The 14,700-nt window shown below is 41.0% G+C and overlaps 1 protein-coding gene across 4 annotated transcripts in view; it reads left to right on the top strand.

Annotated features, from left to right (window-relative positions):
* Positions 1 to 14,700, top strand: part of COL6A5 (collagen type VI alpha 5 chain) — a 156,252-nt gene that overhangs the window by 87,250 nt on the left and 54,302 nt on the right. For all 4 annotated transcript variants that reach the window (XM_043474754.1, XM_043474753.1, XM_043474752.1 and 1 more), the window contains exons 32-36: positions 2,141 to 2,152; positions 4,428 to 4,915; positions 8,517 to 8,610; positions 9,160 to 9,813; positions 13,072 to 13,162. In XM_043474754.1, the coding sequence (XP_043330689.1) occupies positions 2,141 to 2,152; positions 4,428 to 4,915; positions 8,517 to 8,610; positions 9,160 to 9,813; positions 13,072 to 13,162 (1,339 nt within the window). The remainder of the gene's footprint in view (positions 1 to 2,140; positions 2,153 to 4,427; positions 4,916 to 8,516; positions 8,611 to 9,159; positions 9,814 to 13,071; positions 13,163 to 14,700) is intronic.

Genomic DNA, 14,700 nt, shown 5'->3' with positions numbered 1-14,700 from the left:
CATAAGGCCAGATGGGGAGAGGTTTGGTACCACCGTGGATGAACAGACAGAGGAAGAATTGTGAGGAAAATAGATTAGTAGGAAGAGGTGACGAGTTTCCACATTTCAGAGGGAAAGGAATGCTGTGCAGACCCTAAATTGAAATGATCGACAGGCAGCTGATGAAATAGAGTCCTCTAAAGGTGAGAATCAAGGAAGAAACTCAGAAAGCTGGAGTCACTAATGTCCATAGAGCCTCAGGGATGGATGAGATTCCCAAGAATGTGCAACTTGAGAGACAGATATGGAAACCCAAGGGATGAACCCAGGGAGTTGCCCTAGCAAAAAGAGTGGACCTAACCCCAGAAAACCGGCATTGCAGGGAGTCCTGCCAAGTGTGGGCAGCTTGGGGAAAGGCCGCAATCAGCCAATGGAGAGAACTCCAAAGTGAGGTGTTGGGTGGGGCGGGGCAGGGAACCCATGTCAAAGATGTCCCTGGGGAGCTGAAAGGCTCTCCGGCACGGTGAGGAGGTGAGAACCAGCCCTGGGCTCAGGGAGAGAACAAGCGGAGAGCCACTGTGGAGAGAAGGGTGTGTGACCCAATCAAGGACGACCTGAGAGGGAGAAGGGGTGGGGAGGTGAGCACCCGCCTTGGAGGATTTGGGCTTTGAAGGGCACTTCCCAACACTGCATGGAAGGAGTTAGTCAGGAAGTTTGGTGGTGGGGAGGGAGTGGGCAGGGTTTGTAACCAGACCATGAGCTACAGAATGCAGAAGTGAGATGGGGAAAAAGACATTTGGAGCTAATTCAGATGGCCTTCCTTGATGGCTGACACCCAAGGTCCCGCAAGGTTGGAATCCTGCTCCATCGGGGTTGTTCTTCAGCCCTAGGACAGCTCTAGCCACACCAGGATGAGGGCCTGGGCCCTGGGCTAGTGGGTGGCACCTTCCCCCAGAATAAAATAAGATCTGGAAGGCTGTGGAGAACAGGGAGAGAAAGCGGTGGTTGGAATAACATAGGAGGGCCCTAGTAATCAGAGTGTTAGAAGAAGAGACATAATAAACTGGACTTTCAGGAAAAACTAAATATAAAACAGGAAACACACTGAAAGAAGTCAAGTAGTTTCTCCAAAGTCATGCAGCTTTGCCAGACTGAAACCAGACAAAAGTGTTTGTTCCTAGAGTCTGTGCTTCTAGCGTCGCAGCTGGGCTGGAGGTTAACCAATGGGACTTCTCAGTCAGAAAAAGGAATCTATTTCAGGCCCGGAGATGCAGAGGAGGTGGTGGGCCCTGTGTGCCCTCTGCTGACCCTCAGCATCTCAGCAGCTGCAGGATAAAGACAAACAAACGTGCTCATAGGATTGACTTGAGGGGGTGCGGGCCGTGGGCCTGCCGGCTGACAGCTGGGTTGTTGCCAGGGCTAGTAAAGTCTTTAAGTGTCTTGGAGTGATCATTCGCTTCCAGGGTGTTGAGTAAAAGGAGCAGGGAAATTGTTAGGCTTGTGCTTAAAGATTTACCAGTATTCCCCCTGATTCATCTCACACTTACCAAGCAAATCATTTGGAGAAACCAGATGCTCAGAAGAAAGCCTTGGGTGTTCCTTCTGTCTGAATACAGAGATCAGTCAAACACAGGAGCTGTGTTTTTTTTTTTGTTCTTTTTTTTTTTTTTTTTTAAGCAGAGACAAAATTCATTTGGAAATCCCCACAGTTCTGCAGAAAAATAGGAGGTACCCAAGGTGTTCATCAAGGAAGACAAGAAGACCCCATATTTTAGTCCTGCCTTGCTGAATGGTTCTCAGAAGGCTGTAAAAAGAGAGACAAAACAAATTTAATTTTAGCTATCATGCCATTTGATCAGAGGCTCACCTGTTCTGTTTCTAAAACAAGTGACCAGTGATTAAAATTTCAACCAGAGTTCTGCTAATGTCTGCTGGCCAGGGCTCGAAAGGAAGAAAGATCAGGAAGATCCATAAAATAGTAGAATTCTGTGTCCATCCTCCTCTCACTTTTAACCTTGACCTCCTGTAATTAGGAATTAGCTTCATTTGCAATAAGAGCTAAACAGAATACTAAGTTTTGTTGAAATTTTGTTTTGGGGGTTATTTTTAGTCTGAGTTTCAAAAATGTAACAGACTCTTTCTCTCTCTCTCCTTTTTATAGCTTGTTGGAAAGGTGAGTATTCTTACCATATTATGTTTCTTGCTGAACTACTTCCTGCATTCTGACAAGCCCATATACACACTGCTGTATATAAGACAGATAACCAACAAAGACACTGTATAGTACAGAGAACTCTGTTCAGTATTTTATGATAACCTATAAGGGAAAAGAATCTGGATATATATATTTATATATCGATGTATAAATGAATCACTTTGCTGTATGCCTGAAACGAACACGACATTGTACATCAACTACACTTCAAAAAATAATAAAATAAGAGTAAAGATAAATGGGCTAAATATTTGAATAAGCACTTCATAAAGGAATAAAAAACTCTCATCCCCATGAGAAAAGGGATTTCTAACTTCTTGGTAGACACGTATTATGACTGTAACTGTACACGTCATGTTTGGACCTGACTATACAATGCTGACCACCTGGTCCCCAGCCCCTTCTCAAGCTGTTCTTTCCAAGTCCTGCCACAGTTTCCAGCTCCTTTCCTTCACGGGGTAGGTTCTGCGCCGCTGAGCAGTTCAGGGCGAGGCCAGGTATCTGACCATATTCTGTTGCTCCATCTGCTGCTAAGTCTGTGGACACTGGCACCTTGGATAGGTGATGATTCCTTTCTTCCATTTGTCCTCCATTCACACCTCTCACCTCCACGTGTTCCCCGCTTGTCAGCCTGACCCGGAGGACGGAGGAGGATCTTCCAGGGCATCAACAAGAGCTGGTGTTCAGTGACCCCTCAGAGGACGTTGCCCCTGAAACCAGTTAGATCAACTCCAAGACCTCCTCGTCTCCTAGCGGCCTGTTGAGATAGATGAACAGGGTCTTTGAGCTCATCCCAAAGTTTGGTGCCATTCCCTTTAATCCCCCCAAACTCTGATGTCTAAGAGCTCAATAAAATTTCATGGATTTGAATTAAATTTATCAGGGACCATGCTGGCACTAAGAAAGGGAGAGATGAAAAATAAATGGAAATTGGTAGTGCCTTCTGGAGATATCTGTGATGATGCATCATCTATGAAGATGCTTATCTACCATTTTGTTAAGCATTTTTACTATAAAGTTAAGAACTGTGTGCTACAGTCCATGAGGTTGCAAAGAGTCAGACACGACTTTGCAACTGAAAAAGAAACAAGACATCATTTATCTCATTTTCTTTTTCATTGTTGGGTTTCATAAAATTTCTTCGCAGTAAAACGTCTTGATTCAAAACACAGTCTTGATATCAACACTTTCTCCTCTATTTCTATTACTGAGAATAGCGGCTGGGAGATGGGATACTTTAATGTGCTTTGGGAGTAAGCCAGATTGGGGAGAGTAAAATAGCCTGTGTACATGGAGGGTTGGCTAATTTTTAAATAATTTCTTTTTCTCTTCCTGTGTCCAGACTTTAACAAGGCCTTTATGTATAATCATAGAGGAGATTCCCTGTGAAATTCCCAAAGTGCAGTTATTATCAAACCATTAGGACTGAGTTGGGGATTACAGACAGCTCAATGCAGGTCTGCTGTGGACCACTATGCTGCCCCTTCCTTCTGCCACTCTGGCTGTCATCCCAAAGCCCCTGAAATCCCCTCTCCCTAGAAACAGCCTCTTTGTCCTCTGAAGAATAATCCCCAAGAAGAATAATGATCACTGTCTACCTTTCAATATCATGATCCTCCGGAGACAGGTTCCTCAAAGGTAGACCTGTGTTTGTTCATCTTCACGTGTATCTCACAGGGCATGTTACCCTGTATTTCACATGATGAATACTCAGATATTTGCCACATAAATGGATGAAAATCTTCCAACTGACTTTATCATTATTAGTAGGTCATTTCTGAAGTTTGTTTTGTTTTGTTTTAAGAGAATAAGCTTTCAGATTTTCTAAAAACCAATAGTTTCCTTTTAAAATTTTCAATAGAGAGAAATTCACTCTTTTGTCCAGTTTTTACACAGGCGTGATTCGTGTAATCATCGCCACAGTCAGGATACAGGGTAATTCCATCAGCCCAAACACTCCTTCCAGTTTCTTTTTAAATAGAAGACAGATGGTAGATGGTGAAGTCTGAGCATTATATTGCCAGATATCACTACTCTGCATGTAGGTAACACTTTAGGCTAACAAAGCAGAATCCTTCCCCCCCTTTACACGTGGATAGCTCTGATTCTAGATTTGATGTGACAGCTGCATTTCCCCAGACCTCAGTGTCAACTGTCTCACTGGAGTAAATGGAATTGGAAAGCCTTCTGACCTAGTGAAACAACTTAACGCTTCTGACTCTTACTTTTGTAGAAAAGTGTCCTGTGTATCCAACAGAGCTGGTATTTGCCCTGGACCAGTCCAACGATATCACAGAGCAGAGATTTAATGAAATGAGGGACATCATCACTTCTATTGTCAGCGACCTTCACGTCAGGGAAAGTAATTGCCCTGTGGGAGCAAGAGTTGTTGTGGTTTCCTACAACTCGGACACCGGCTACCTCATCCGTGGGTCTGACTACCGTAACAAGAAGCAGCTTCTTCAGCTACTCTCCCAAATAAAATATCAAAACTCTGGGGAAGTCCGAGACATTGGGAATGCGATGAGGTTTGTGGCTCGGAACATCTTTAAGCGGACGTCTGCGGGAGCCAATGTGCAGAGAGTTGCTGTGTTTTTTAGCAATGGACAAGCTGCAAGTAGGTCATCCATCATCACGGCCACCATGGAGTTTAGCGCCTTGGATATCAGTCCTGTAGTCTTCGCTTTTAATGAGAAGGTTTATCTCGATGAGGCTTTTGGGGTAAGTACCTCCCTTGGCAATGTCTTTGTTTTTAGATACTGGTACTGGCAGAATAGGAATACTGGGGAGTAGGAATCAAGTGGCCCCTTGATCCCCTGTACAATTTTCATAGCTGTCTTGTTGCAAAGTCCTTGAAATCCAATTTCTAGTAAACACGGAACTGAATGCATGTTATCTCCATTTAAAAATCGAGAAACTGAGTCCTAGATTGTTGAGTGACTTCTCCCATTTGTACACTTACTAAGTGGCTCAATCAAGCTTTGAGCTTGAGTTTGTCTGATAGAGAGGACTGTCGGTTTTCTGCTGATCTAGTACTTCTCAAATCTGCCATCTCTTGGCTGTGTCTCATTGAACAACTGGTCTTAACCTGTGATGGGTAAAGTTTAAGGGACCTTTGAACCCTTAATGTTGTGTAAAACTATGATGTGTATGAACCTTTTTCCCAAGAGGAGTTCTGTCCCTTTTGGATTCACAGATTCTCATGGGATCTGTGCTTCCCTCTTTCTCCCACCAAACATAAGAACTTCTCCATCTACTGTTCTACTGTTATAAAATATGTTCATATTAACCATGAAATATATGCTTCTGAAGCTGGGGGAAGCCATCATGTTGCCCAAGAGATTATAAGGATCTATTTTACACAAATCCACATGTGTGAGTACATGCTAATTTGCTTTAGTTGTGTCCAACTCTTTGTGACCCTATGGACCATAGCCCATCAGGCTCCTCTGCCCATGGGATTCTCCAGGCAAGAATACTGGAGTGGGTTGCCATGTCCTTCTCCAGGGAATCTTCCTGACCCAGGGATCAAACCCACATCTCTCACATGTCCTGCATTGGCAGACGGGTTCTTCCTCACTAGTGCCAACTGGGAAGCCCACAAATACATATATTTCTACTATAACAAGAAAAGTCCTCCATAACATGAAGAGATTTAATCTGCTCATAAGAAAAACACAATTATTTTTGAAAATAGGAGCCATAGAGTCACAGTAAATCCTGACAGAAAGAATTGTAGGAAGTTAAAGTATTTTTATAAAAATATTACCTCCCAATATAGATTATTTATATATTTGTTTTCTTATGGTATGTGTCCTCCCACTGGAATACAGGGTAGAGGGATCATCTGCTTTGTCTATTTCTGTATCCCCAGCACCTAGAATAGTACCTATTTAACATTGTATGCACTCAATGAATATTTGTTGAATGAACAAATGCATGAAGAGCATGTGACTGACTCCTATGAATAAACTTCCTTGATTCACCAGGGTTGCAATTAATGTTTTGGGCTTCCCTGATAGCTCAGTTGGTAAAGAATCCACCTGCAATGCAGGAGACCCCAGTTCGATTCCTGGGTCAGGAAGATCCACTGGAAAAGGGATAGGCATTTAATGTTTAACACAGGGGAGCAGCACGATCAATACAAAATTGTACCAAAGCATCCAGTTTCATAAAAATTAGAGAGTAGAAATGTAGTAGCTACTTTCTAACTATAAGGCTGGAATGATTATAAATATTTCAAAATACTCAGCACTTTACAGAAAACCAGAGGGGGGTGGTTTTTCTAATCTGTTAATTTCTTGAGGGGGAAGAAACAAAAGCATGAGCATGTCTGTGGATTGAGAGATCCATTCATCACCTGAGAATGATTTATTTCTTCCAAATAATCAAAGTATCTGTGATGCATTGTGCTTCATACAAAGTAAATGCCCAAGATATAGTCATTGAGCCACTGAATGAATAAATGAATGAATAAATTGAAGTGTAGTTGATTTACATATTGTGTTAATTTCTGCTGTACTGCAAAGAGATCCAGTTATCCATAGAGTCATTCTTTTTCCATTGTGGTTTATCACGATATTGAATACAGTCTCCTGTGCTATACAGGAGGCTCTTGTTGTCTATCCATCCTATACATAATAGTTTGCATCTGATAACCTCAAACTCCCCATCCTTCCCTCCTCTGCACCCCCTTGGCAACCACCAGTCTTTTCTCCGTATCTATGGGTCTGTCTCTGTTTTGTGCATGTGTTCATTCGTGCTGTGTTTTAGATTCCACATATAAGTGATATGATATTTGTCTTTCTCTAGGTCCATCCCTGTTGCTGGAAACGGCATTATGTCATTCTTTTCTATGGCTGAGTAGTATGGAATAGGCTTTTTTTCTTTTGAACTTTTTATTTCGTATTGGGGTATAGCCGATTAACAATGTTGTAATAGCTTCAGGTGAACAGTGAAGGGATGTATGACTGGAACAGACTTTTAGTTGGAATTTGTGATCAGGGAAATCCAGTTGACATCTGAAAGATGCACCTTCTTTTTACTCATAGATAGCATAATTGGGTGGAGATAGTGGTGTGCATGCGTGCTAAGTCACTTCAGTTGTGTCTGACTCTTTGCAAGCCTATGGGCTGTAACCTGCCAGGCTCCTCTGTCCATGGAATTCTCCAGGCAAGAACACTGGAGTGGGTTGCCACGCCCTGCTCCAGGGGATCTTCCTGACCCAGGGATGGAACCCACATCTCATGTCTGCTGCATTGGCAGGCGGATTCTTTACCACTAATGCCTCCTGGGAAGCCCAGAAATAGTTGGAATCACTACTTAGAGAAGTCAAAGGTAACTTGTGAATGTAAAATTTCTACAGGACCCAACTCCAGAAGCTGATGGATAGCACATAATCAGCTGGTATATAATCAGAAATGTGTAAAAATTCAATGCAGAATTGCAGGCTTGGAGATAGGAATGAGGTTTTAATACCTAACCCAGTGAGTGAATCTTGTGGTTATCTTGTGGCAGTTTTCTTATAAAACTGAGCTGCTGATACAGTTTCTGTGTTTCCTTCGGTTATGTTTAGGATCAAAGGGGGGTAGTTGTGTGTGTGTGTGTGTGTGTTTGTATGTGTGTGCATACATGAAGATGCACAGAATAGAGCAATGAGCAACAATGCAAGGTGATGGTGACCAGTCAGGTGTTTTTCAAACTCTTGAAGTGGGTGCACAGTGAATTCTTGATGATGTTACCAAGTCCAGGCTTGCTCTGCTTGTTGAACAACAGGCCAGTAAATCTGGAGACAAGGTATTGAGGCTAGTTATAATGACTTTATTTGGAAAACTAGCAGACCAAGAAGATGGCAGACTAATGTCTCAAGATAACCCCAAAAAAGCCATCTTATTGGGGTCTGAAGGCCAGTTTCTTCTATAGAACACAGAGGGGAGATGGGAGGTGAGTAAATAAAGTAAAGAGGCCCTTAATCTTGCAAATGTCTGCTGGAATGGTCAGCCTCAGGTAGGGGATGTGTTAATTTCTTCTTTCTTGCAGCCACTCACAGGTGGACAGAATCACCTGTGACTCTGAACAAAGACACTTTGGTTTAACACACAGGCAGAGGGTCAGGGTTCCCCAAGGCAATTTTGTATGGACAGTATCCTTTCAGTGAACAAAAGCAACGGGAAGCAAATGTTAAAGAAACAGATTCTTCCCTGTAACAATGATGACTAAAGACCACTACAATATTGTAAAGTAATTAGCCTCCAACTAATAAAAATAAATGAAAAAGAAAAAGAAAACAATCAAATGAGCATATATTTCTTTTTCAATGCAGTTTGACAACACAGGAACATTTCAGGTGCTTTCTGTTCCTCCAGACGGGGAATATGATCCATTAGAAAGGCTTCGGCGCTGTACCCTTTGCTATGGTAAGACTAATGAAAAGAATTTATTGGGCTGAAACACTTAAATGCCTTCTGGGGGAGTTATTAAATCTATCTTTATCAAAGATTTTTGATTGTAGATTCTATTTTAAGTTTTCCAGTCTTTCAACACCATATGTTAGGGTTTCAATCTCTGTAATGTTAGAAGTTTCCATAGAATGTAAAAATTAGTTTAGAAGATTATCCCAATTGATTTGGCTCTTCCTGGGGACAATTTGATAGTTTGTATCAAAGGCTTCTAAAATATTAGAAATATTTTCTAAATGAGTTTGGACATGAATTATAGACTTCAAATATACCTGTTACTTATATCTACTTTCATCAAAGATGTTCCCAAGTTGTCTGCTAGTGGTCATAGAAATTATGAGGAAGTTGAAAATTCCTTATTAACTTAAATGATGAAGTATTGAAGTTGAAGAGGTATTGATTAGATGATTAATTTTTGATAATCAGTTTCTTATTCATTGGAAGATCTCAACCAACAGTGTCTCCTTGTGCCAACATTGAACCAATGATGAATCTCTATGTTTTCAGATAAATGTTTTCCAGATACTTGCAAGAAAGAAATTGTCTTACCTGAAAGTTCATACATGGATGTTGCCTTCCTCTTAGACAATTCTAGGAATATAGCAAGTGATGAGTTTAAGAATATGAAAGCCTTGGTGAGCTCAATGCTTGACAACTTTGACATTGCCTCAGACCCTATAATCTCAGACTCTGGTGATAGGATTGCCTTGTTGAGCTATTCTCCTTGGGACAGGAGACAGAAGAATATGGTAAACACAGAGTTTGAGTTTACAACTTATAACAATCAAGCTCTAATGAAAAGGTACATTGAGACTGACCTCCAACAGCTAAATGGAGAAGCCACCATTGGTCATGCCCTACTGTGGACCATGAAGAATCTCTTCCCAGCAACACCCAAGCTAAGAAAACACAGGGTCATCTTAGTGGTCTCCGCTGGAGAAAACCGTGAGAGAAAGGAATTCTTAAAGAAGATGGCTCTGAGGGCCAAGTGTCAAGGTTATGTCATATTTGTGATTTCCCTGGGTTTGACAACCGAGGAGGACATGGAGGAGCTAGCCAGCCACCCACTTGATCACCATCTGATACAGCTTGGGAGAATTCATAAACCAAATCTGGATTATGTTGTGAAGTTTTTAAAGCCATTTGTGTACTCAGTGAGACGTAAGTCACTATTTTTTTTTACCTCTTTGTTTTAATAAATTAGTGTTTGTTAATAGTGTTGATAACCCAAGATATCTCTGTATCTATAGCTTACCAAAATATATGAATTGGCTGGTGAAAGGGTGACAGGAATAGGACACATCTTGGTTATACCCTATTTATACCTGGGTCATGATACCGCTTTCATGATAGAATGTCTCTTAGCCGAAATCTCAGCACAATAAAGCACAGAGTGACTTCAGATCTCCTAAACCACACTTACTCAGCCTAAATAAGTTCTTGCAGCTCTTATGTGGTCTCCAGGTTGAACATTTAAATAAAAGTTTTCCCTGCTACACCTGGTTTTTTTCCAATCTTGGCATGCCTGGAGACCTGTGTGAGAGTGCTGCTCCCCAGAAGTCTAATTACAGATCATACAGGAATCTTGTTAGAATGCAGGTTCTGATTCAGTACATGTAGGGTGGATCCTGAGATTCCACATTTCTAACAGGCTCCTCAGAGATGTCAGTGCTTCTGGCCCACAGGTCATACTTAGAGTAGCAAAGTTCTAGGTCAATGTACTACGAAGTGTCATCCATTGGACCAGTGTTAGTCCATAAACTGAAGAGTACAGAGAGAAATACACAAATTGATAATGAGCATCTAGAACTCTTAGAGCAATTTGACATGGCCACATTAGAATGTGTACTTTGTCTCACTGAACAAAAGATAAACCAAAAAGATCAGTCTGCAAAGGGCTGGAAATAAAAATACCTTGTCCTTCACCACAAGTGGTTCCAGAAATGCTCTTTCCAGACAGATCATTCTCAGCTGGGGATGATTTTGCCCCCCAGATAACATTTGGAAATACCTGGAGACATTTTTATTTGGCACAACTAAGGGAGAGGATACTCCTGGTATTTAGTGGGTAGAGACCAATGCATGCATGCTAAGTCGCTTCAGTTGTGTCCAACTCTTTGTGACCCTATGGACTGTAGCTTGCCAGGCTCTTCTGTCCATGGGATTCTCCAGACAAGCATACTGGAGTGGATTGCCCTGCCCTCCTCCAGGGAATCTTTCCAACCCAGGGGTTGAACTTACTTCTTTTATATCTCCTGCATTGCCAGGCCAGTTTTTTTTTTACCACTAACACCACCTGAGTAGAGACCAAGGAGGCTGCTAAACATCCTACAATTCATTGGATGCTTCCCCCACAACAAGGAACAATCCAGCGACAAAATGTCAATAGCGTTGAGGTTGAGAAACCCTGCTCTAGAAGATCCCGTAGAATCAGAGCTAAACCTCTTCTTTCTGGGAATCTGCTGGAACCAATTCCACCATCTTAGGATTCCAGAGTCACCCTAGTATTCAAGGAATCTCTAACACTACCATGGTGACAAAATCTTGGGAGTTCACTCTTCTTTGGAGAAGGAGCTTCTCCTTTTTCCTGCAACTCACATTTGATTGACGAATTCAATAATTGCCCCTTTTGGAATATCATGTTATTTCTTTTACCCTAAGTCCTTCCATTGTAATGCACCATTATATTATGAAAAAAGAAAAAGTACTTCCAAGTAAATGTTGATTTCATATTAGAGTTTTTTATAGTCATTGAAAGAGTTATTTTAGACAGACTATGATATGTCACTCTTATGCATATATAAAAAGGAAATATACAGGTAGTGCCACCAACCAATGTGGCAGACATAAGAGATGCGGATTCCTTCCCTGGGTTGGGAAGATCCCCTGGAGGAGGGCATGGCAACCCACTCCACTATTCTTGCCAGGAAAATCCCGTGAACAGAGGAATGTGGTGAGCTACAGACCATGGGTCACAAAGAGTCAGACACAGCTGAGCATGCATGCACACATACATGAAATAGACTTGGTTAAAGCATTCTGAAAACTTCTTCTTATTCAAAATTTGATCTTGTGAGTTCTTTCTTAAGAGTCATCAATAGCCATCTTTCCCCACGTGATACTGTTCTTTATGCCATCAAGACCTTTTCTGTCTTCTTAAAAGTTTTTTTATTGGAGTATGTTGTGTTAGTTTCAGGAATATAGCAAAGTGAATGTTATATATGTACATATATGCGCACATACATATACACTTGTTTTTATATTCTTTTACATACAGGTCTTTACAGAGTTCCCTGTGCTATACAGTAGGTCCCTATTAGTTATCTATTTTATATATAGTAGTATGTATATGTCAATTCTAATCTCCCAATTTATCTCCCTTCCTGACAATCATCATGGAGCAGCACTTTAAAAAGACTCCACAAAACAACCCCAAACTGATCTTGCTGGCCTGTTAAGTTAGGCTTCACAGTTATTTGAGCTGGCTTATCCATGATTGCCAGCTGAGCCGTGTTGTTAAAGGTGTGGTATTCACTGCCTTCCCATATCCACTTGATTTGTAGAGGTTAAAAGTCTCTTTTACTACCAAGAGTTTTTTTTTCTACAATTCAACACATTTTGGAGCTGGCATATTTACTGTTCCCACATGCACAGGCGATGACAATGGCTTCACAATTCCTTCCTCATCAACAATAACTGTCCACTTCAATTAATTAGAAGACAGTTTCATTTCAAAGAAACAGAAATATTGCTCATCTTAGAACCAGAGAAATATGATTATTATAAAACCATAAGCATTCACAGATGTTTTCAGGGTGTGTTTGATCATTCAATAGCCAAAGGTCTCCTTTCACTGAAACTGATTTATTTTCCTGAATAAGGAGGGAAATTATATACTTCTCAGTATCCCACAGTTTATAGAACAATAGGAAGAGGTAAGGATATATTGTGTAGGGAAATAAGCTAAAATCTTTCCTGTGACGATTTTCCTCCTAGGAAATCAGTGTTAATTGGTGCAGAAGCACAGATGTAGCATTATGGAATAAAACATTATGTCTTCTGTATTCCAACTATTAGCATAAGTCTGAGTGAAAAAAGTATTATAGAATCAGAATAAAAATTTCCTTAGATCATGTCAGCCTGAACATATGGAAATCAAGTGTCTCTGCCTCACAATGAACTCTTAAAATGAACAATTTGAGGAGGTCCCTGGTAATTCTTTGGCTGAAAAATATTCTATAATCAAATTCTGAATGCTATTCCCAGTTGCTACTATTTTCTGTTTTCACCCCAGCCAAATTGTGCTGAAGTATTTTAGTGACATTTATTGCTTCAAGAAGATTCCTACTGAGATTCTCTTCCTCTTAGCACGTACAATTTCTAGTTTAAAATTTAACTATCACTTTCCTCTCTCAATAGGAGGATTCAATCAGTACCCACCACCAGTGCTTGAGAACATCTGCAAACTCATTGATTCAGAAGACGAGGAAGATCAAAACATCGGTCTCCCGTGAGTTGGAAAGCTCTGATATTAATCAGTGACCTTTGATTGACTGAGCAGTGTGTAACTGGCTGATGGCAGGTATTAGGTGGAGGAAGCTGACGAGGTCTCTGGAGAAAGGCTCTTCACATGTTCCACAATCTGCAGCAGAAGTTACACATCAAGCATGCTTTCTGAATTGATGGATTTTATAACATCCTCATTAGCTTATTGCAGTTTTGCTTTAAACTTCATGGTTTCCTCAGAAATTTCCATATTGAAATTTTACCCCAGAATAGAACCCAGAATTCAGCCTCAACCTATCTCAACCTTACTTCCCATCTCTGTCCATCATGAGCACAGAGTTCCGGCCACCCTGGCCTCTTGTCTGCCCTGTGTGAACTGCTGTTTCACCCTTCTGAACCTCTGGTCACACTCCCTGAGACTTTGTTCCTCCCGGTAAAACCCTACCACCCCTCAAGGCCCCGACTGAAGCCGTTAACTCTTCAAAGCCCATCTTTACTCTCAGCCAAAATCCAGAGTTCTTCCTTGCTTAATTCTGTTTTACACCTCTGCTGAGGAGTTTATTACACTCTATCCCATTGTCTTGTCTCACTGAAGCCTGGGGTTCCATGTGATTCATTGTTTCGTTCCAAAAACATAGTATGAAAGACCCCATGATATCATTGCATATGTAAATATCTGGTTTTAGGTGCTAAGTCATGTCTGACTCTTGGTGACCCCATGGACTGTAGTCTGTCAGGCTCCTCTGTCCATGGGATGTCCCAGGCAAGAATACTGGAGTGGGTTGCCATTTCCTTCTCCAAAGGATCCTCCTGACCCAAGGATTGGATCCACATCTGCATTGGCAGGTGGACTTTTTTTTTTTTTTCCACCACTGAGCCATCAGGGAAGCCTGCACATGTAAACAATTTTCTTTAAATATTTTTTATGAATGAATATACAAATAATTAATCTGAATGGATCATGAACCTCAGCTAGAATGAGAATTTAGCTTATTTGATTGCTCTGTGCTTCTCTATTTCACAGACCTTGGATCCCTGACTGTAGCCTGTGAAAGTTCAGAGTTAGGCTCATAATGGCCCTGACTGATCACATTGCAATTAAGTAAAGAGCTTCTCAGAATAGATGCAGTCTTTCCCATATATCCAGGAGCAAAATGGGAAGATTAAAGTGTTCCTGTCATGTTGGTAGTTTAACAAGGAGCATCCATCAGTTCATACCTCCTGAAGGACAATATGGCACTGATGCCCTGTGAAGCAGTGTTTCCTAATGTGGAATAGACAATAATCTTATTTAAAGGAAAATCCATTCTTACAGAACTATATTCTAATATAATGTCATTTAGGCATGTACAAAAATAAACTAGCTACAAATACCATATGTGTCTAGTTCCTAAGCAGCTAGCAAACAAAAACAAATTTATACATCAAACCCAAGGAAATTCAGTAAGACACTAATTTGTGTATTGGATGATTCTGTTTTGCCAAAATAGAATTCCTAAAAACAAAAAAGCATTTATAGCCAAGACATGGAAGTCATCTAAA

The sequence above is a fragment of the Cervus canadensis genome, chromosome 7 (assembly GCF_019320065.1).
Source record: "Cervus canadensis isolate Bull #8, Minnesota chromosome 7, ASM1932006v1, whole genome shotgun sequence".
Classification (NCBI taxonomy): Eukaryota; Metazoa; Chordata; class Mammalia; order Artiodactyla; family Cervidae; genus Cervus; species Cervus canadensis.
This window is presented reverse-complemented; position numbering and strand designations above follow the sequence as displayed.